A 23,679-nucleotide genomic window follows, 5' to 3' on the forward strand; every position below is an offset into this window, starting at 1 on the left:
GCATTTAAAGCAGCGAACATTCATATACGGTTTGATCAAATGCGAAACAAGTCTCCACCAGATGCAATGCGCCTCACTGTGATTCTGAAAAGATAAAAGAAAGAAATGTCGTTTTTAAGCTGGATTTTTGAAGCTAGTGATCAGTCGCTGTGATGTTTATGCACAACATTCCTCATATATTTGCATCTTCACCCTGTCTAGTGGTAATAATGGAGCAATAAGTAAGACTAATAGTAGGATAATGTCACTGAATGAAATCGTCCCGGGTTGTAAAGAAAAAATAAATAAATGAAAAAAAAAAAAAAAATCACATTTCCTTTAAAGGCACCCTGTAGAGTTTTTGACCACTTGTGGTGCTACGGAGCAATGTTTCTTCTGAGCGAGTCTCTGCTTTGTTTGTATCTCATGCTCTACCATCACTTGCATGTATGCACACATGCACGAAGGTGACGTAGCATACATTCCTGCAGACGGCAGCTGTTGACAGTAGCGCGCTAAAAGGAAGCTAGCATGCTCTGAATGTAAACATAGCTGTGTTTGTTTACAAGAAAAATCCACAGGGTACCTTTGAAAAGTGTTGATGCCGTCAGTGTGCAACCGGACAATAATAGAATTCACTGCACGTGCATATTTCGTCTGCATCTGCATTAGCGCAAAGCAATAGTTCAATGTAATCATGGATCGTTGTAGTATATTGTGACGATACGACCATACTATATGAGGAAATCTGCAAATCAGTTTTTCAAAACTGATTAGATGCAAATCATATTTAAAGGTTTTGACACAGTGTGTGTCTGTGTGTGTTTGTGTGTTTTATGTGTCTGGAAATGAACAACTTTAACTGAAGATCTTGAAGAACAAATGGCACATTCTCTATCGAATCATTTCCATTTTACACATAGGATCCTCCACAAAGCTACTAAATCCTCCATTCTTGTAACATTTTTCATCGGCCAATCAAATCCTACGACTAACTGTCACAAGTGCCACAAATCCACATAACATCAGACGCTACCAATCAGGTTCCTCCATCACACCAGTCAGGCCGGTTTACGTTCCACCAGTCTGTTACATTGTGATGTCACAGTATGCCATTTCTCTCTTCTCTTCACATCATTAGCCAATCAAACCCTTCATCAATCTGCTGCATAGCGGCTCCTCGTGCGATGCTTTTGCATTTCTTCGCTGCAATGTCACAGAATGATGTCATAGAGTCTGCCGACCCTGCCGAGCCACTCGCGTAGTGCCTGGCGGACGCGGGCGTCGGTCACGTGGCAGGACAGCTGGCTGAGGCAGGGGTAGAGCGCCGGCTGGAGCGCCAGGAAAGAGGAATCCGACAGGAAGAGGACCTGATTGAGGAGAGTCAAGACCATGTTGGTCCATGCCTGCAAGGGGAGAGAAATCATTTCAACAACAATGCTCACAGCAAGACGTTTGTCCTGCCTGTCTCTCACTCGCTTGCATGACTTTACATGTGAGGTCCTTTATGCTAATTTCAAACAGCAGTTTGTCAGTTTGGGTTGTTCAGACAAAATGGTAGCTCTGTAACTCAAAGCAAAACGTTTTCCATTTAAACAATGTGGTTCAAATTCACGTGTTCACTTGATTGTAATATACAGTTACCATTAGTTGGGCGTTATGTCTCTTTTCATGGTGAGTTGGTGACTTGTGGACTGAAAAAAAACAGGCCTTGGTTCTCAATTTTGGATGAACAATGATAAAAGGCAGTCTAATGGAGCCCTAATGTATATCTAGTCCTAATTTTAATTCCTTAATGTTAATGCTTGCTTAACCTTGTTTCCTTAATCATGAAGGGAAAGAAATGTAACCTAAATGCCCCCCCCCCTTTTTATTAACATGCCCTTTTAGAAGTGAGTGTCCTTTATTTCTTTATGTTATGTAGATACCCCTAATCTGGCTAATATTATGTTTGCAAACCTCTAAAATCTTAAAATAACTAATTAATGTTGCCTTGCCCTAATCTGAACTGATTCACTGAAATTAAGTGAAAAAGGAAGGAATACATTGATTCTTGTTTGGCTAATATATCTGTATAATGTTCTTATATTTTCATTTCTATTCCAATCACCCACATAATATAACTGTATCAGGGTTGAGTCAGTGTCTGGTTTTGCTGGTGTGGTGTGTGAGCTTAACCCCGCTTGATTTCATGTGTCATTGTGAGACATTCTGAAAAATGAAAAAGTGGCCTACATCGCCAACTTGGGCTGACGGCGCTAAACTGAACTTACGTTGCATTAGTAGAAAGCAATACGACAACGTGATTAACATAATGCTTGTTTAGGCCATGAGTCTGAGTGCAAAAAAAAAAAAAGATTGACAGCTCGTGTGCAATTTAGCGCTGAAGTCAGCGATGAGGAGATAGCTCCTGCGTGGAGGCATGCTGACGCAAGCCGTTGCGGTTTTGACTCGCAGAACTAGGCCCACAGGGTTCAGCAGGGTTGTGAGGACAGTGGAAGTTAGCAGCTGGTGTCTGGTCCACCCAGCTGATTTAGCCACGGAGGCTAACGTGACAGGGCTGGCATCTGTCATGTGTCTAAAGTCAAGGCCAGTAACAACTAGGGCTGTCGCAGGGAGGGAATTTCCCCCGTGGTGATTTAGGGTGGCTCAACAGCGTGGTATGCAGTAATTGCAGTAATAGCAGTTTTAATGTCATTTTTTAAAATTTTATTTTCTTTTTAATCCTGATTTTAGAGCAAGATCAATAAACTTTAATAGTTAGCTGTTGTTGAAAGGTGCCTGCCCAGGGTTATTACTTGCAGCTGTGATTGGGAAAACAACATGGACGATCCTGAGGAGGTAAACACGGCTGCAAAGACACACCTGAGCAGCGAGCAGAAACCCTGCTGAATAATGAGCAGGTGAACAAGGAGCCTGAGAGCCTTTCGCTAAAAGGAGCTCAATAACATAGCATTAAAACACATTAAGCTTGAAGTTGAATGGTTGTTGTGAGAAATGAAAACACTATGTGTGAATGACTTGCCGCAAACACTCTCATTCATGGGCTCTCATTATGTTTCACACGGGACCGGCTGAGCCAGTATTTGACTTAATATCAAACAGGTTGGAATTTTTTACAGCCCAGCCCTACCTGTATCTGAGCCTCGGAGTCCCTCAGCGAGATGCTGTGGGAGCTGATGGTGGATCCTGACCGTGGTCTCTTCTCCTGCCTCAGGACCTCAGGTCCCGCACTGACGGAGTGCCTTAACGGGGGACCTTGCTGGTCCACCAAATGCTGGGGCCTCTGTGGGGGCCTTTGCGGCTCCGTGGGGCCCCTCCTCTCCCCTCCCGCTGCCCGGCCCTGCTCCTTCATGAACAGGTTGACGTGGCTCTGCTGTGGCTGCTGCTGCTGCTGTTTCCTGCGCTTGTACTCCATCATCAGCTTGCTGATGGTTTTGTCTGTGGCGATGGTATACAGTTTGTTGCCGGCGCTTTCCCACCATTCCTTTCTCCTTCCCGGTCCAGCACTGCCAGGGGCTCCTCCTACTGAGCTTCCTGTAATGTTGGAGTCCCTCCTCTCGCCTCCGCTCCGGAAGTGGTGAGGCAGACTGCCTGTGCAGCTGTGATGAAAAAGGAAGTGATACTTTTAATTGGACAGGTGTCTGCAAAGACTGAGTTATCTAAGTCTGAACAATAGGCAGCACTAGTGCTGTGTAGAAAACACATTATTTCCAAAGGAGAGATCAACTATATTCTCTCAAGCAGCTATGTAAACTTTGCCTTTTTGTTTATCAGTTACTGGCAGTGAAATAGTAGATAGGAAAGTCAAAGAAAATGCCCCAAAAAACCCCCCCAAAAAATCTTAATTTGAATTTTGACCCCAAATACACCAACAACCACAACACATGCCTGCTGGGATTTGCATGTTGAAATGAGGCTGAAATTATGGCAGCTGCTTTCCAGGATTATGTGCTGCTCTTCATTCTGCGCACCCTAGTCCCTCTTAAACATTCACACTGAAACTGGCATTAGCGTCGTACTGGATCTGTTTAGCCACAGAAATGCTGCGCTTTCAGAAGCACTCACAGGCCAATACACAGCCACAATGTTTAGCACATGAGTAATAAAATACACTAAAATCCCAGATAACACTCTGAGTCCCTGAGTCAAGACTAAAGTCAGACCTGAATCCTGGGCTGGGTGTGGGCGTGTCTCCTGGTGATGCTGCGCTCATGTCCGCTGTCTGCGACCGGTAGCTGCCTTCTTCTGATGGCGTCCCCCTCGCCGAAAGCCCGCTTGCTGACGTTGGGGTGGAAGTCTCAGACTGGAAGAGGGGGAGGAAGAAGACGTGATCTCCACCTCCTGCTCCTCCTCTCAGCAGCGCCGTCTCCTCCAGCGTGCTCTCCAGGTCTCGGTGCATTTGGATGTAGCTGTTGCACAGATCCATGCACAGCTTGTAGAGGCGTTTGACCAGCCAGGCCCAGTCTGCGCTGCCCAGCGGCTGCACGCTGAGGGATGGGATGGGGGCTCGCCAGTGATGACGTTTATCCCGGCCACGAGGGGGGCTGACCTGAGCAGAGCGAAGTGAGAAGAATAAAGTTGATGATGATGAAAGTTAATAAACTTGATTTTTAATATTACAACAATATGGGTTATTTATCTTGGGTTAAAAGTTCAGGAAAACCATCTGAAGATTGTCTTCCAAAACCTGGAACAAACTAAAGAGAAAATTACTAACATAAAAAGAGCTGCAGAGGGTCTAATCCAGGAAATCTTTTTGGTTTGTGGGGTGCACAGGTCATCTGTCAATCACTATAACCACTACGTGCACCTGCAGTGTTTACTTTGTCTGTTTAGCATTTGTGGCTACTGCTGCTCATCCTTAACATATTTCTTCTTCTGTGTTTTATTCCAAATAAAGGATAACTGAAAACAGATCATTTTCAGTCAAGATGGTCATATTGTTTGTTTGAAGCTGTCAGAGCTTCACAATGAGTGATATAAAAAAAAAAAAGATCAATATTCTTTCTACACCTATTATAACTGCAAAATTGGAGCTACTTTGTACATGTATCACCTGCGCTGTTTCTTCAAAGATGTCTTCATCCTCTGAGGAAGCAGAGCCAGGGTGAGAAGAGTCAGAGCTCCCCTCCTCTTCCTCATACAGGATCCTCTTCACCTAAATGCAACGACAAGTGATGCCCAATGGTTGCTAAGGTGTGCAGATTATTAGATAAATAAATTGTAATAAAATATGCAAATGTATTACATTTTGAATGTATTATTTTTGTGTGTGTGTATATATACATACACACACACACATATACATATATATATATATATATATATATATATACATACATATATATACACGTATATATACACACACACACACACACATATATATACACATATACATATATATACACACACACGTACATATATACATATATATATATACGTATACACACACACACACATATATACACATATATATATACATATACATACATACATATATATATATATATACACATATATATATACATATACATACATACATATATACATACATATACATATACACACACACACACACACACACACACACACACACATACATATATATATATGTGTGTCTGTTGTTTGGCACTGAGCAGCTAGCATAAAGTCTGCTTATCAGAGTTAATCAAGAAAAAAGCTTCCTGCTTCAGCTGCACACAAAGTTGATGGGAGCTCTGAGACTGAGCCAGTAAAGTTTGGGCTGTTGGACAAAAACAAAGAGCTTAAAACATTAAAAGCCTCTGTGGAGCTGAGGGGGACTCCAGAGTTTGATGATTCTCAGTGGGTTTGTCACTATTAAATGAATTAGCACAGCTTTAACCTAAAAGTATGAACTAGACTTGCACTGTGGAACTTTTGCCCCCCCCCCCCCCTTTTTTTGCCAGTGACAGTAATTACACAAACACTGTCAACTGATGCTTCTGATGTATGTCCACAGGTCCTCTGCGTCAACCACTCTCTTTTTATAAGTGTAATCTTTCGCCTTTATATCTGGAACATCAGAACGCATTTTTTCGCCATAGGCTCAGCCAGACCCTTCAGCTTTTTTCCCTTAATATTTACCCAGTGGAACTTACAACAGGTTTACAGTTCACACAACATTAGGCTTGAGGTAGTACACAGATTGTAATGCATAAAAAAAACAACATATGAAATATTAAAGAATGTCACCACAGATACCAGCTTTAAAGCACCAAACAAAATACCACTGAATAAAAACCATTGAACTTTGATGATTGGTGTCTACCTGCTGCGCGGTCATGCCATCGGCTTGGCTGAGTGTGGCACAGAGCAGGGCCTGGAAATACAGGTTGAAACTCATGGCAGACTGACGGTAAAGATTAGCCGCTCCACAAACACCCGACACCTTCATCAGCAGGTACTTCAGACCTGGCCGAGTGTCAAAGTCCCGCGCTGTCCTGCAGAAGAAGACATAAGGAAGGAGAAAAGTCAGCTGAGTGCAAAGCTGATCATTATCATCATAAAACACTGTCACCTGCATATATGTCTGACTTTCTTGTTGCAGTAACCTGTAAGAGTCCAGCAGAAGATCCAGGATTATGGCTAAATTAGTCATGGAGATGTAGCGCAGGAAACCTGCTGTTGATCTGCTGGGGTCAGAGGTCACGGGTGTGACCCTTTCATGACCTTCGGGCTGCTTGACGAACTCCTCCAGCAGGATGTCATAGAGGTTTTGGAGAAGGACCTGGTGGGACAGCAGACTCACCACGATGGTCCGGAATGGGATCCTGCAGGATTCAGACACCAGGATGGCGGTCAAAGCTCATTCTCACGCACAATCTCTCTTTCCTCAAGTAAGAAATAAACAGTACTTTAAAGGTCCAATGTTCGGCTCATTTTCAAGTTCGTGTTTGCATTTGGAAGTCCTACAAGAACAGGTGTACATGGTGGACTGGAGGAGGACTCAGGAGGTTTTTAGTGGACGGGAACAGTCGGCCTGCTGAAGCGATGGAGGCGGTCAAATGATGAACGCCTTATGACATCATAACGGGAGCCAAATCTAAATGGAGCATTTTCACACAGATTTATTGACAGATAGAGCAGGAGAAACAGAGAGAGGACGGTGTTTTCTCCGAGTTTAGTGGTCTCGAGGCACATCGGGGACACGTGTTTACGTTGAAACGATATTACTAAGTGTGTTTTTGCATATGGGACCGAATTATGCTGTGATTGACCGACTATTGTGGCTTATGAAAATCACTTAGTTTTTAGAGGAGCTAAAATACATCTTCCTCTCCAAGTTAAGTCCAATATTAATCAATAATTGAATTAAAAAAAACCAAACTATTTTGGTCAAGATCTCAAAATGTCATCATTTCAAAGGTCGCTCCAAAAATTCTAAATTCTTCTAACTTTGACTTGACAAGTTTCATGCCATACACTTCATTCCATTACTCAGCAAATCTGATCTCATTATCGAGATTTATCAACAAATTTGTCACACACCACATATTTTGTCCACATCATGCAGCTCTACAGGTGGATAAGTTAGACTACAGAGATCATACAGAGCCGTGCTGTATGTGGGCATTTTTCACTCTGTTGTTCAGTCTGACAAACACAATGTTACAGATGTCACAGAAAACAGCCTTACCCTATTTTCCTGTAACCACAGCAGCAGAAAGACAAACAAAGAGAGTTAGTGAGAATTAGAGAGTTCATTTGGCTGCAAGTTTTTCAATGTTTAAACAAAAAAAAATTACATGCCCTCTGTTTTATTCATTTGTTGGACACCTGTGGTTTTTAGCGTTGAAAATATTCATATGAGAACACAAGCCGTCCTTAAAAGTTACTGACGGAGGAGATACGTCCAATACTTCCATTTAGCAGCTGTTAACTAAAGAACTTGACACAGGAAACGGACCACAAAGACTGGAATAAAAAGTGCTTGCGTGCTGCAGGCTGGAAAAAGACACTGAAGGAACATGAAGCGTCTTCGTGAAGTGTGAGGTGTTTTACGTCATGCTGTGGGCAACTGCTGACATCTCGGCTTTAAAGTGTGAAATAAGCTGGTACAAATAAAATACTATATTCAAAAGAAATTTGCCTTCATGTGTCACCAGAAAAAAAACTGTTGTACATAGTAAACCTTAAATCCTCATCTACATTTAAATCTAAAAGTCAATTTTAGTAAATCTAAAATAAAGGTCTTCTTGGCACTATATTTCTAAAAGAAGGTGAGAAAAAAAAAACTTGCCTTTTGGCCTTTTGTTTATGCACCTAAAAAATGTACTTAACATATCAGACACTAGTTTACAAGTCAGACAGTCAAGTGAACTTTAGCACTTTTGGGTCGTATGTGTTTTTTAGACCCAGGAGAACTACCAAACTGTGTTCTTTATTTGTGTGTATCGTCACTAAAGTATCAGGTAAGTAACCAAAATTAGAATTTATTTTGAGGTCAGGAGCAGCGGGGTGTGGTTTTAGTGAGGGTGTGAAGTTAGAAAATGAAACCCTGTGGGTTCATTATCAGAACATGTGGAGCGAAACATGCTTGCGTGTCCGTGCTGTCTACCTTTTCTGAGTGTGTCCGTTGGACTGCTGGTCAGACGGCAGCTCGATGATGAGAACACAGGACTGAGCATGCTCAAAGCCATCTTTGTTGTTGGGTGTCTTTGGAGAGCACTGGGTGTCCAACATAAAGACCTGGGACACAAAGAGGACATGTCAGCAAGCTCTCCTGGACCAGCAACACTTGTACTAGTACTAATAGTACAATAATGAAGTGATGTTAGTAGTTGTTAGTAGTTGAAACTGTAGAGCAGCACAGGTCATTTTCACCTATGAAGTTTGATGCATTTGGGATATTATAAAGCCTCTTCTTAATCTGACTGAGGTCAAAGCTGCAGCACAATGATGTTACATGCATCAAGGTTATTCAAGTTAACTAAAATAGGTGTGAAAAAACATTTTCATTGACTGATAAAAACAAAAACTACCCTTTAGACTTTAAACAATAAAAAACTAACATGAAATGAATCCACTCTGGAAACTAACTGAAATTAAACCGAATTGAGGACAAAACATTGAAAAATAAAAACGAATAATAAACGGTAACAACTTTGATACCAACACAGAACACGCATAAAGATGATAAAGAGGTTAAAAACATTGAGCACAGCATTAAAGATACACAATTTCTGTAACAAAAGACTATACATTACGACAAAGTTATGGTCATTAAAATAATATATTAAAATATAATAATTACTGTCTGCAAATATTTGGTGAAAAAAATGTTTATATATGCATTAAATTGTAAAAAAAAAAAAAGATTAAAGACCAGATTAAAAAGAAAAAAGGCATTCACATTGGCAGGAGGATGTTTCCATTCTTCATGGTTGATTTGTGAACTCAGTTTTGTCCTGAGAGCTCATTTAGTTCTTGCTCATCTATTTTCTGAAAGGAGGCAACTAAGATTTTTTTTATGGCTAAAAAAAAAAAAACATTTGGAGTTTGGATCTGAGGTTGAGGCAACAACAGTTGTTGTGTTTATGATACAGTATCTAAGGCATCCTGACCTGCTGAGCCATCGCTTTGATCCTCCAGTACTCAGCCTCAGCTGCAGGAGAGTGGGACGGAGCCGCTACCTTGACCTCACAGGCGTCTCCGGAAAAACTGTCAGACCCGCTATGAAAACACGCTAGAAGGTTCTGCGGAGACACAGAAAGAGCGAGACGTTAACGGTGATCTGTATCAAATACAAACCCAGGAAAGCAGCTAAACATGTGAGTGGTTAACAAAAAAAAAAAAAGCTTATGTTTTCTTGCTGTGAGGTAAACGGAGTTACATTTTCAGAGCTCCCTGCAGGATGACAAACTGAATGAGTAAACCGTTACACTTGCCACATTTAAAAACAGGAGCAATGGAGAATTTACATTTGTCATGTTAGCATGTCGGCGTAATGAAACATTTCTCGGCGGCACCACTGTGTGTGTGTGTGTGTGTGTGGCTGGCAGATGAAAAAAATAAAATGTAGTTTTCTATCCTGATGAACTCCACATCGGATGTGACCTGAATGCATTGCTTAGAAAAATTCAGCTTTTCTATAAACCCAGCCAAAGGTCACGTGTTTATGTGTCTGAAAGCATAAGCTACATGTTAAGGATTGACATCCACATGCTGTAAGCTTTATGTCGCGGCCTGCCAGTGCCCTACAAACCCTATGCTACATTACATTCTACTTGCTCTCATCTGAGATTTTTCATTAAACACCGAACATTTTTTCCCTGGCAATGTAAATGCGCTTGTGTATATGTGCATATGTTTACTCACACTTTATTTTCTCAGTAATTTTCTGTGGATATGTTTGTTGTTCAACTGTATGAAGATCAGCTCAATGTAGCTTTCTAAACCAACTTTTTAGACCCAAAAGTTCAACTGGGGAGGAGATGTTTGAATTTAATGTTTGCAGACTTTCACATTCCGTTTGGATTTTAAAAGCCCATTTCACCGTATCACCTTACTAAGAAATGAATCATACATGAATTTAAGGAAATCAGTCAGATAAATCTCAGATGACTCATACTGCAGGCTGTAAGTGATGTCCCGACCCTGAAGTTCATGAATAAATCACAAAAAGAAAAGTAACTAACTTAATACAGTATGTCCAGTTTTACTGGTAGACTGTTAGACCATCATATAATATATGTACACACATGTAAAACCTCCTGAAAGTTACCCCTTCAGTATATAAGCTGTAGCGGGCTATAACGTGCCACTGGATAATAGGAGCTCTTATATAAACAAGCCATAAGACCTGAATAAATATGATGTTCCACATCAAACAATAACATCAGTCCCAACACGCAGCAAAGTCACAAAAGCTGTTACATAAACAAAATGACTGCATGTGGCTAAGAGCATGTTAAGCTATATGTTGAGATTTCAATATATTAGACGCATGTTTTAAGCCCTAAAAACTTTGATTTAGTTGCTCGTCTGTAAGATAAATTCCACAACGGCTTCATCAATAAGAGAATAAAACAAAGGACTCTTTTTTTTTTGTTAACAACATTAATTAAGAACATTACCCAGCAAGCATCTACAAATCATTTCTCTCATCTATAACTCATCATCTTTCTGACTCACACACACACACACACACACACACACACACAGATGTGGCTCTAAGCTGTAAAGCTGCTTAGCTGCAGACAGTCAGGCAGCTGCCACAGAACTGCAGGAACACACAGCAGCCTAGAAAAAAAAATGGCTGCCGATGTCACCTCTACTGAACACACACACACACACACACTCAAACAAAGAGCCATGGGTAGGAGTTGTTCTCCGTGTAGCTGAAATGGAACATCGGGGGTCAGATTCTCGTCGACGCTGTGCTCTCTAAATCTGTGATCTCACAGGGCACCGAACACCACATCCACACAGCATGTACCATCATCTACAAATTAACCTCATTCTCCAAATTCTCCTCAATTTTCATAAAGCTGAGCAGGCTGGGAAATCGCACTCAGCCCAACTTTCAAAATAACTACACTTCATGAAAATGAAACACACACACACACACACATACATATACATACATATAGCATTTGAGGGAAAAAATAAGAGTTACTTTATCACACAGCAAAGGCAAACAAATGAAGCAATTGAACTAAATTGATAGTGAAACAAGATGCGTCCAGATCCTGATGCCTCTAAAGCTAAACTACATTTCCTGCAACAGGGGAAAAGTTCTATGTGAACTTTTCTAACTTCTTCATACTTGTGTATGTATATGTCGCCATATTTTCTACTTTGTGCCTTGAGTTCGGCTTTTAGAAATGTCTTACTTACTTTGAGAGGAACCATAATCAAGTATTATGACTTGTTCAGACTGATTGTATACAGGTAGGCCTACTGGGATTGTCCATCAAAGCTACTCGGACCAATTTGGTTTTTTTTCAATTCTTTTTTTGTCATTTTACAAGTTGCAGTACTGTACATAGTACGCATGGACTAATTCAGCAACTGTTGAACCTCAACTGTCTCCAGACTGTAAACATATTGCACTTTTCATATTTATCATTTATGATATGTGTGAGACAAAGCCGTGACGGAACAAGTCAAAATTCTTTGCTTTCTCCACCACAAGAGGCACCCTGAATGTCGGACTGCTCCACTGTCTGTATGGTTCTACATCGTCCGCCACTCACCATCTCCAGGACATCTCCATTTTCCAAACATTATTTTTCATGAGCAAAGCGAACAAGGATCAGGATCAAGTAAAATTGGCAGCGCAGCAGACAGTTTGTCAGCGGTAAGCTGGTAGTTTAGATTCCGTGAATTCATCTAAAATAGCTTCTTCAAAGGTGGCTGGATGTTGGAGTTTCCTAGAATGCACCAAGGAGCATTTCAAGTCTCTGCCACTTTATTATATTTTCACTAAACTGAACCTGATGGCTGCCTGAAAGTTAATTACAACAAAACAAAAAAAAAAAAAGTGGACCTTGGGACATTTGTCTACACAACTGTTTGTTGTCAGTAGGGCTGGGTATGATATCAATTTTTGGGTAACCACCAGAAATGTATCTAGCAAAACTTGCAGCTTAATGTTTAGACATTTAACATTTGACAATGCTGGCATCTGAAAAAAAAGATTTTGAAGAAAGGCACAATTGCGTACCTTTCTGGTGTTTTTAAACAAATCTGTCGTCGTCAAAGAAGGATTTGGCTTGACTACAGAAGGTAAAAAGGTGGCTTTAAAGCACCATTGTTTCTTTCCATTCCCAGTTTAATCAGTTTAACAGAGATAAGAGAGATGGAACCGAATAAAACTCTGACACTGCGAGGAGACGAGCGGCTGCTGCGCACAGCTGTGGGACTGTTTCGGTGTGTGTGTGTGTGTGTGTACGTATGCGGGAGGTTTACTGGGGTTATCGAGCTTAACGTGGAGTGTCAGCATGTTGACAGTATTAACAGCAAAGGCTTTTAGATTACTTCTGTCCAACCAGCAGCTTCAGATTGGGGCTGGATTATGTGGTTTACTACAGGGGACTGGCCGGCCGTGCGCGAGTGTGTCCTGCAAATTTGCTCATTTTCATACCTGCATATTCCTCCCACAGTGAGTCTGCTGACATGTGCATGTGGGCCATTTTAAGTCTATATACCATGTAGTGTCCACATGCTGTGTGTGTGTGTGTGTGTGTGTGTGTGTGTGTGTGTACCTTGACCGGCTCTAATGTAGCAGAGAAAGCGTCCTGCAGAGCGCAGCAGGCCAACCTCCACATCTCTTCTGTGAACACTGGACCCACTGTGACCAAAATATACCTGGAAAGAGGACAGAACGGCAGATTAGGACAGAAATCTTCACCAGCGTCAGACAAAAACCTACACATTAACACTTTTTAACACAGTGTGCAAAATATTTTAGAACATTTATTTTTACAGGTACAACATAGTCAACAAAGTCAATTACACATCACCATATTTTGTTCTTACAATGTTTACTGTACGAACATTGTTTCTTTTTTCATGCCCTGGTTAATTTTGAGATTTTGTGCTCTCTCCTAGATAAGTGGAAAGAAAATGTTCAAAATACACAACTCCCGAAAGTAGAAAAGGAGGAGATGTGTGGTCACCTGATGCAGGAGCAGCCCACTCTGGAGATGGTCTCTGCAGGCTCAGACACACAGGCCACCAGAAGCTTAAACAGATCCTTCAACATCAGGTTGATCAGAGACTCGTAGCCGATATCTGCAACAAGGGAGACACCACAACAGCATGTCCCTGAGGTTAAGGATGCATCTCCACACTCAAATTTCATCAGATGTAAAATGCCCCTTTCTTCCTTCTTTCTTTCCGCTCTTCGTCTTGTATTCCCTTCCTTTCACTTCATTCTCACTCCCCAGTGAAAATAATCTACTAGAATCTACTGTCCAAATGATCGCAACACACTTGCACAGAACTACAGTGCGGAAGGAAAAGTCAGATCCGACAGTGGTTGTAGCTGAAGGTTTCAACACTTTCAAAATATATTTAGCATTAAGGAGCTTATTAACAGCAGTGGTGGAAGAAGTAGTCGGCCACAGTGTAAACATACTCCTTAGTTAAGTAAAAGTACTAAAGTATTAACATTAAATACACTAAAAGTACCAAACATTAACATTATGAGTGCTTATTAGGCAGAATGGGCTTATTTCAGGAAAACATATATTATTGGATTATAATTATTATAAATTCTTATATTATTATGTACAAGCATCACTGAGGTTGCAGCTGGTAAAGGGGGAGCCAATTTCAACGAATTTATTTACTGCTGAATATCTCAATCCACAAAAATGACATAATAATTTGAATCTGCAAAGTAACTTAAGCTGTCAAAATAATTGTAATGGAGTGAAAATTACAACATTTGCATCCAAACCACAGTGGAGTTCAAGTATATATTTACCCCACAGTTATTTGCAGCCTTAAACTCATGTGTGATGTCCTCCAGCTTTTCAGGTTCTGTCCCACACTGGCCCAATGACGTTATGTGAAAGTTATTTGAACGAACACCACCAAATGTGGTTAATAAGGCATCTTTTCTGGTGATCTACTGAACTTATGCTACCTGTTTAGGTAGTTTTACTCAAGCAAAGGTAGAGTCTGAAACTGGTATATACCGTAGTGTTTTATTATAGTGTATAATGGAGCTTTCCGAGCCTGAAAATGGGATTTTGACCTTTTACTTCAGTAAAAATAGCAACACCACAGAGTAAAAATACTCCAAACCAAAAAATAACTCATTGTGCATTTCAGAATAAAACCTATGATATAACCGGATTATAATTACTGATGCATTCATGTGTGCATCACTTGAATGTTGCAGCTGATAAAAGGTGGAGCTCATTTCAAGAAGTATGAATATCATAAAATGGACCTCAGAATTGTACTTAGATCCCGTACTTGAGTAAATGTACTTAGTTACATCCCACCACTGATTAAAAGGACAAAAAAAAGGACGGCTCAGCACTGCAAACATGATGTATTCTACATTCAGCCGTCTCTCACCTGAGTGTATGAAACTGTTGACGTGCTCCACCACCAGCTCGCAGCACAGGCCAATGGCGTGTTTGAAGTTTGCGGCTGCCACATCCCAGTAGGAGTGGTCGCCATGGCTACGCTGCAACCACAGCGACATCACAGGAAGCAGCAGCTGGATTACGGAGAAGATGGCGAACCCCGGACCTGGAGCGAGGAGACGCAGTTAGGCTGTGAGTCGGGTTCAAATCCAGCCCGGACCTGGACATGTCATCGCCTCTCTCTCCCCCGTGTCTTTCCCGTCTATCTCCACCATCAAAAAAACAAATTTCAACAAAAGCGCCATTTGCGTGTTACCTGGCACAGTGGTGACCTCTCTGAGCAGAGTAAAGAGCAGTTCCAAGGTTGGAGGCTGGTGTTGACGGGGACAGTTTGACACTGCTGCTGTTAGCTGCTCCAGTAACAAAATCCACACCTGGATCAGACCTGCAGGACAGAAAATACAGCAACACCCAGCTGGAGTTAGAGAGAGATCAACAAATACAAAGGCCGAAACGATGTGGACCACAGAGGAGCGAAACATAAGGAAAAGAGACACTTAACCTGTGTCATCGTCAAACTCCTGCAGGACACAGTCCATCCCATCCTCAGTGCTGATTGAGCGTTCCTGTGATCTCATTGGCAGGCTGGCGAGCCGCGCCCCCAAGAACACTGGCTTGGATTGCATCTTGTAGATCTTTGCCAACAGCTGTCAAACAAACGCAACACGGCCTCACTTAGGACAACTCCTCCTGGGTTCATTTTTGGGAATGCCCACTCAGCCACTGGCAAAAAGCAGTGGCGTAGATTAGACTGTCTAATGGCTAAATAGCTCATTTGGAGGATGGATAACACACTGGCTTGGCTCAGTCACGAAGAGAAGGGGTGCTGTAGGTGGGCTGGGGTACCGTATGTGCTGTACCGTATATGTAGAATTTGAATTTTCATTTTGAATACGTATGAAACCCTGATGAGAAGCTACAGAATGATATAAAAACCTGAAAAGCTCAAAAAATAATGTACTCGCCCTTAAAGTCACAGTGAATAAGAGGAGAAAATACCTGTAGATTTGTGTTATCTGTAGCTACTCAACAAAACAATGTCTATTCTGCAGTACTGCACACTATTTAATAGGAAGTGTTTTTGTCATTTATTGAGAGTTCAGAAAAAGTTATTGGTGCATTTTCTTTTAGTGAAACACTAAAATCACACTTTTTAAAACGTTTTTAATTTAAAACTTTTGTGTTAAGAGTGCAAAAGAAAAAACATGCAAGTTAAATCGGCTACATTAATCAGCCCATAACGCTAATGAGAAGTGATTTCAGTTCAGCTCCTACCTGTGAACATTTGCGAAGGTAGTCGAGAGCCGGCAGGCAGAGGTCAGTGGAGCTGTGACCCGACACGTGGACACAGTCTCCAATCTCCTTATAATCCACCTCTCCTACACACAAACAGACAGCCACACAGAAACTTACAACTAGGTACAATATAATTGGGAAAACATGTAAGTAACCATGCAAATCGTACATGCATGTCATGAACATCTTACAGTCTAGTGTCCATTTCCAGGAAAAATAAACCCCCTAAAAGGCTTGTAAAATTAATCTGAAACTACTAAATACTTATACCGTAGTTACTAGCACACATGTTCATAGCACTACTCTGTATATAGCACCTGTAATCCTGTAATTCTGTATATTCTGTACATACCTTATATATATTTCTGCACTTTTTCTACAAATTGCACTTCTGGTTAGATGCCAAACTGCATTTCATTGCCTTGTACTGTACAGGTGTAATGACAATAAAGTTGAATCTAATCTAATCTAATCTAATCTAAAACAGCATTTAGACGTGAGACGTACCTAAACCTTTGACGAACTTCAGGAGACACATGATGTAGTCCGTGGCAGCGTTGGCAAAAACCTGGATGTTGTCAGTGTTGATGAAAGCCTCGAAGACATCGAACACTGGAGCCTGGGACTTCCCTAGAGGAGAGAGTGCAGGGGAGGGATGGAATGGACGAAGGGGAAAGTGAGAAGGAAAAGGAAAAAAAAAAAAAAAGAGGAAGGATTCAGACGCAGGTGATTGGAGAAGACGAGCAAAAGTTGTTGAGAAAAGAAGACAGAAGAAAAATATTGGTTGTTTTGGGATTTAAAGAAAACACGACTTTCAGGACTGTCAGATGGTGAACTTGAGGTATTTTCTTAATAAACTGTGTGTGTATTATTTCGGTACAGAGCCAGTCAGACGTACCCATGGAGTATTCACCCAGCAGATAGTCTTTGGTGTCGGTCTTGCTGCTGTGGACAGTCCTCAGAGCGCTGAACAGAGGCCTCCACCCTGAGAGGATCTGCGGAGAACACATCTCCACCAGCTCGCCTATCGATGTTATCACCTGCAGGGGGGGGGAAAGCAGGGAAAACCTTTTAACCTGTGTGTAAAGGTGCTACACGTACTGCCTCGCGCTGTCCGCTTTGCGATTTACTGATTGATGTGACGCTTCCTGCGATTCACGAGATTTGACTGGTCACCTGGTCCTGAACGTCCTCGTCACAGAGCTCCAGCTGCATGATGTGCTCGAAGGGCCTGAAGAGCGCCTCGTTAAAGTGAAAGTGCGGAAGCTCCGCCCAGCTCGTCAGCACCTCCGTCAGAACATCGTGGATGAAGGAAACGGCCTTCTGGGATACGTGTCGCTCTTTGTGACATGCCGCCTGGGAAAAGGAGGAACGGGAAGGAGGAACGTTTACTGTGTTTGCAATTCTTCACATAACTGATATTAACCCTAGAACACTAACGTTAAAATTAGTAACACTATCACTAACGTCGGGTATATTTTACCAGATATAATATCCCAGATAAAATACAGTTTTCATCAATTTATGTAAAAGTACAACATTGTATGCCAAATTGTAGTACTCTTCTTTAATTTCCCAATATACAATATTACATAAAATAAAAAAAAGGTACCATGGGGGACCCTTTAAAAAGGCAGCAAAATTATTGAAAAATCAGGTAATCCTAAATGAGAAATTTCCAAACAAAAAAAATAATGGAGCTGGGAACTTGTTCTTCGGTCCACCCATTCCTGGGACATGTGAGCCTTGTCAGGTGAAGGCACAGTCTTCCTGCATCACTGACAACTGTGGGATTTAAACACATAAACACTAACATCGGGTAAATTCCACCCGTAAAATATGTTACTGTCTATCACTAACGTCGGGTGAAAATCACCCGAATGCATGCCTCTTGAAAAAACCATAGATGGGAGGAGGGAAACAAACATACCATTAATAACATCAGTGAGCAGCCTGAAGCTACCCAGGGACCCATGCAACTCAGACAGCAGCAACACAATGAAAATCACATGATAAAGAATTGTGTGGGTGAAAATCACCCGACGTTAGTGTTCTAGGGTTAATTACATACATACACATAGGCGTACCCTCAAGGTGCTTTGTGCAGTAAATCTTTATATTGTGGCTTTCATACCCATTTTGAGCATATTCTTAACAAATAGACTCCTCTGTAATTTCCTTTTATAAACTCAGAGTTACCGGAACATGTGAAAAACAATCATGGCAGAGTATTTCATCAAAGGTACAATTAGTAGGGTTTGTCAGTTGCAGTTTGTAAAATCAACGTTCAAACATCATTTTCGTAGCTTCCTCCAGGATACGTGCTTACATCTGGCACCTGGTCGCCACATGTGAGTCCTGCCCTCACACCCTGCGTGCAGATACTGGCTGGGGGTTACACAGCAGCTGCCCAGAAATGTCCCAAACACAGCAAAATAAGGTCATGCCGGCAGAGGACAGGATCTCTGCAGATACAGACACCACCACACACTTCAAGTGGGTCATAAGTGATCAGTGAAGGGGATTATTTTTGTATTAGTCTGTACTTAGTTCTTTTTAGGAAAATCCTACTCATGTTATCCTTAAATATCCCTGCAAGTGTGTGTCCCATTGTATGAAAATTGAAAGACGGTGCTGGACTGTACTTCCATTTGGACCTGACCAACTCTCTGTCAAAGCTTTTGAATGAACGCATCACAGGCACACAGTAATGCAGTAATGCGACCGATGATGGACCCTGTGAGATGGCGCTGTGTGTGTGTGGCAGCCAGTCGCAGCAGCTCTCTCCGTGTTTTTGAAAGAGGATGAAGTTCTCTACCTCCACCAGGTGTGGGGCCACCACGCTCCACGCCCTCATCATGTGCAGCAGGGGCCGGTTCTTGTTCCTGACGATCCGCAGCATGGCCTCGCCCAGGCGGAAGAGATGGAGAGCACTGCGTCTCTCTAGCGTCGACTTGGCCTCGCCTATGGGTACACAGGCGGAACAAAAAGACTTGGATTAGCCTTAAGTCATGTTTTTATTTCATCTAATATTCAATTCGTACAAGTGTAATATTTACTTTATATAAGTTACCCAATGAGGGATTTTGTTTTTGTAAATCTGTAATTAGTAGGATCAAAGAAGATGAAACAAACTGAAGATTGCAATTGTGTGTGTGTGTGTGTGTGTGTGTGTGTGTGTGTGTGTGTACCTGGCATTGCCAGTGAGTAGTCTCCAGTCTCAGTAACAGAGTCAAACAGTTGAGACTGAGAAGCTTTCCGAAGCTGCTGCAAGAAGCCGACAAGACCAACCAGGTTCAGCTTGGTAGCTGCTTCTTCAAACAACCTGGAACACACACACACACACACACACACACACACACACACACACACACACACACACACATACACACACACAGAAAGTGTTTCATTACATCCATTTGATGATCTACAGTACAGATGTTTATATATCATCAAGCTTCCCTTGAAGGGCCTGTCATGTAAAGTGAAGTCAAGTCAGGTGAAGAACAAACACTTAAACACTGTGAGTATTTAGAGTACAGAGGATCAAAGTTTCAAGGCAGAAAAGCAGCGGTGTCGCCCTTTAAGCTGAGGTTTTTTTGGGACGGCCCTGAGCAGAGGAGTATTTACTATGTTTTGGCACCACTTCCAGCTTGTAAATGTGTTCAGTCCATCTGTTCCAAAAGATCAGAGGGAACATTTTTTTGTATTCGCTCCTAAAAGCAGCCTAGATAACTGGTTATATAAGAGATGATCCTTGGAATAAACATGCACGTATAGACACGCTCTATATTTACTGCTTCAATGTGTGTGTGTGTGTGTGTGTGTGTGTGTGTGTTGGTTGTGCCAAGGAATAAACTTTGATAACTGCAGAGCTGATGACACGCGCACTTACACACACACACATTTATATACTTGTAAAGACTTTACTTACACTTAACTCCTAACGTGATCCTTAAACCTGCTTTAGCCCTTAAACAACCCTTTAAAAAAAAGTGATGACCACTCAAACTTATTTCAAATGTCGTCACCTCTCAAAAACATCCTTACTATACAAATTAGTCCTCACAAAGACAAAAGTGAAAGAGCACTCAAGCAGCTCAGTGCTGCTGCTGCCGCCATCTTGTGGCTGTTATGAAAGGTAAAGCACCATCAGTGAAAAGGGGCTTCCTCAAATAAATTAATTCACCAAGACTCACCATCATGCTGGCTGCTAATTTAACACGGTGATAACAAAAGAAGAAACAGACAGTGTATTGGCCTCTCGCACTTGAATTATAAACTGAACTGAGGGAGCTGTCATTTTTCATGCACCTTTGTAAAACCGAGAGAGTCGGTTAGAACGCATTTCTGTCACGGTTTCCTTTCTTTTAAAAAGAAAATATGGGTGAAATACAACTAAAATGTCTTAGATGTGAATATAATGTCTGTTATATAACCTCTGAGCATGTTAATTAATGATTCATCTACCAGTTCCTTTTCCGATTGTCTGATTTAGTCAAATGCTTAGTCAAATGGGACACGCTTCACTTGTTTTTTTCTGACCAAGAGTCCAAAAGCCAAGCACATTAAACGTATGTGTTTCTGTACATCTGTGCCCTACCTGTCGGCCTGTGTTGACAGCGTACACACAGCCTTGGCAGCACTAGTCCCAGTCATCAGGCTGCTGCTCTTCAGGTCCAGACCTCGGCCTCCTCTGCTGCTCTCCCTCAGCAGCTCCTGGATGGACAGAGGCTGGACAACCGGCTGGCTCAGGGCCAGCTCCGAGGCCTCCGGGCTGGGCTCGCAGCTCAGCTCCAGCCCCAGGTCCACGCCGGCTATCTGCTGGCTCTGCTGGGTGATGGTGGTTAAAGAGGACGGCTGCGACGAGCCGTCGCTGAAGTGGGTGTGCTCCAGTGAACTGATGTACTCAGTCACCCTGGCAGAGGGGGAGGCAAGAAAAGGCAAGATGAAGAGGAGAGAGAAAGAAAGAGAGAAAATAAAGAGGTAAAGGAGGTGTGACAGAAAAGTAGAATCTCCATTTTTACATTGACTAACAAGTGTGTGCTTGAAATTAATTTCAAAAACATTGAACATCCCAAAAGATATTGGAAGTAGCCAAACTTTTACTCCTTCTATTGTTATGGAAACATGAACAGAACATGACCAAAACTTACTAGACAAACTCAAAGACAATGCTGCTTCCATAAAATGTTTATTTTTATTTTTTTTATTTCGCCTTTGAGTTTTTGGAATTCTATTCAATTTGTTATTTGAATAAAAATTTAACGGCATAAGTTTCATTGTAAAACAAAAAAAAAGTTGTGTAAACTGGAAGCATTATGTTACACACAGCGAATTTAAGCAATTATTGTTCAAAACAGATAAACTGAATATCCAATATATCTTGCAGTATTTTGCTGTGAGTGTGTGTGTGTGTGTGTGTGTGTGTGTGTGTGTGTATACCTGAAGACATGTGGCCAGCAGTCGTGGTTGTGGCTACCCATCTCCAGTCCCACGTTCAGGATGGCGTCCATACACAACACATGAGCCGTGTGGAGGCGAACTCCCTGAGAACGACCGATCAGCTCCAGGCGCTGCTCAACACGCTGTTTCACTACATACACACACACACACACACACACACACACAGACACAGACACACACACACACACGCACACACACACACGCATACACACACGCACACACACACACACACACACACACACACACACACACACACACACACACACAGGTTGCAGAGGAGAGTTTTCTGATGTTCCCACAGCAACCACTAGATGTCACTATTTTCTTACTGATAGCACCTTTAGCATCAATCCTTTTTACTGAAATTAGGAAAATAATCATCCAGATCTCCTTTTGTTTGAGCTTTTAGCCCTTGATCAAATGTTCAAAGCCAATGCTGTCCACTCACATTGTGTGTTACGGTTTTTCAAACGTGTGTTATTGTGGGCTCATATATGTGTGTGTGTATTCATCAGTCACTCGCTGGTCTTGTCACAGATCTCCTCATCTTCATCGCTCAGGCGCCATCAAAGGTTTAGCTTGTGTGGACATTGTAAAGAGAACCGGTGTGCGCTCTCGTACCTTGTGTGATGGCGTCTCCCGTCTCTCCTGCCTCCTTCTCCTCCTTCTCCTCCTGCACACACGAGGCGGCGGCCATCTGGGCCAAAGCTGACGCACAGTTGGCAGCCACACCTGATGGGCACACATTAATACACACTGTGGAAAGGCAAGCTGTTGACTTTCATTCATTCTCTCATTCTAAAATCATCAATATCGCACAAAGAAAATGTAACTCTTCCTCTCATCCAAAGTTAGACTCCACCGCTAAGACATTTCACAGATTTACGCACAGTATATCTAGTTGTTCTACTCCTTTGGGTGTAATTAAATTCAAACTGGCAGTAAAAAAAACTGTACCATCCCTGCCCACATACCGCCCTCTCCCCACAGCCAAAGTTGTACACCATGTGTTCATTCATATTCATTAGCGCTTCTGTGCTGACAATTTAAATCAGTTTTCTTCCCATTGGCCATGCAGTTGCGCCAGTATCTGTTTAGAACTGATTTCTAAAAAGGAGTGGATAATAACATGAATTTCCCCTGATATTCTCTCTAAAATCTGCAGTTAAGAGGCTCTATGAAAACCTTAACCTCTCTGTTAACCTCCGGCGGAGCTGTGCGTCTCCATAAGGGTTCGGGCTGTTAAAGAGCAGCAGTCTCTTGTGGAAACTTGATTAATGTGATGCACGATGAAGCTGAGAAAGAACATCAACACTCAGGAAAACCTGCCCTGGATGAAGACGACGTTCTGAAACCAATCTGCACATCGCATAAGCCACAGATATAAATGTTAATATTCACAATACCAGCAGAGAGCCATAATGTCCAGTTATGGCTTTAAGTATAGTATAGAGTAATTATCTTACTTTTTCTAGCATTGTGCATTGGCATTTATGTTCCTGTAGCAAGTTTAAACCTGCAGTGCATCATATCTTATTATTTTCTGTATCACTGAAATAAGAGTCGATTGATGTCCTGCACATTTGCACACTGCAAAGTTCATTTTAAAACTGAAAGGGCGTCCTCGTCCTCTAGTGTGGAGGATGGACTTAGGGCTCCTCATAGGCAACTTTGAGCAGACACCATAATTCAGACAGGAGACTTGTTTTGATCGTTAATGCATGATGATGGATGGGTGTAATTTACCAGGACTTGATAAGCTGCCAATAGATGATGCCATTTAATGTTACTTAAAAGCCCTGCACAC

The 23,679-nt window shown here is 41.9% G+C and overlaps 1 protein-coding gene across 1 annotated transcript in view; it reads right to left on the reverse strand.

Moving 5' to 3' along the window:
* Positions 1-1,193: 1,193 nt before the first annotated feature.
* The window catches only part of arfgef3 (ARFGEF family member 3), a 47,875-nt gene continuing 25,389 nt past the window's right edge, over positions 1,194-23,679 (reverse strand). The window contains exons 20-42 of the mRNA XM_070841252.1: positions 22,494-22,604; positions 21,852-22,002; positions 21,010-21,324; positions 19,598-19,731; positions 19,225-19,370; positions 17,583-17,762; positions 17,305-17,446; positions 16,914-17,036; positions 16,386-16,489; positions 15,613-15,757; positions 15,367-15,495; positions 15,040-15,216; positions 13,626-13,740; positions 13,212-13,314; positions 9,567-9,698; positions 8,561-8,691; positions 7,640-7,648; positions 6,555-6,773; positions 6,272-6,443; positions 5,039-5,140; positions 4,146-4,531; positions 3,113-3,581; positions 1,194-1,385 (exon numbers count right to left, since the gene is read on the reverse strand). Of these exons, the coding sequence (XP_070697353.1) occupies positions 1,194-1,385; positions 3,113-3,581; positions 4,146-4,531; positions 5,039-5,140; positions 6,272-6,443; positions 6,555-6,773; positions 7,640-7,648; positions 8,561-8,691; positions 9,567-9,698; positions 13,212-13,314; positions 13,626-13,740; positions 15,040-15,216; positions 15,367-15,495; positions 15,613-15,757; positions 16,386-16,489; positions 16,914-17,036; positions 17,305-17,446; positions 17,583-17,762; positions 19,225-19,370; positions 19,598-19,731; positions 21,010-21,324; positions 21,852-22,002; positions 22,494-22,604 (3,887 nt within the window). The remainder of the gene's footprint in view (positions 1,386-3,112; positions 3,582-4,145; positions 4,532-5,038; positions 5,141-6,271; positions 6,444-6,554; positions 6,774-7,639; positions 7,649-8,560; positions 8,692-9,566; positions 9,699-13,211; positions 13,315-13,625; positions 13,741-15,039; positions 15,217-15,366; positions 15,496-15,612; positions 15,758-16,385; positions 16,490-16,913; positions 17,037-17,304; positions 17,447-17,582; positions 17,763-19,224; positions 19,371-19,597; positions 19,732-21,009; positions 21,325-21,851; positions 22,003-22,493; positions 22,605-23,679) is intronic.

The sequence above is a fragment of the Pempheris klunzingeri genome, chromosome 12 (genome assembly GCF_042242105.1).
Source record: "Pempheris klunzingeri isolate RE-2024b chromosome 12, fPemKlu1.hap1, whole genome shotgun sequence".
NCBI lineage: Eukaryota > Metazoa > Chordata > Actinopteri > Acropomatiformes > Pempheridae > Pempheris > Pempheris klunzingeri.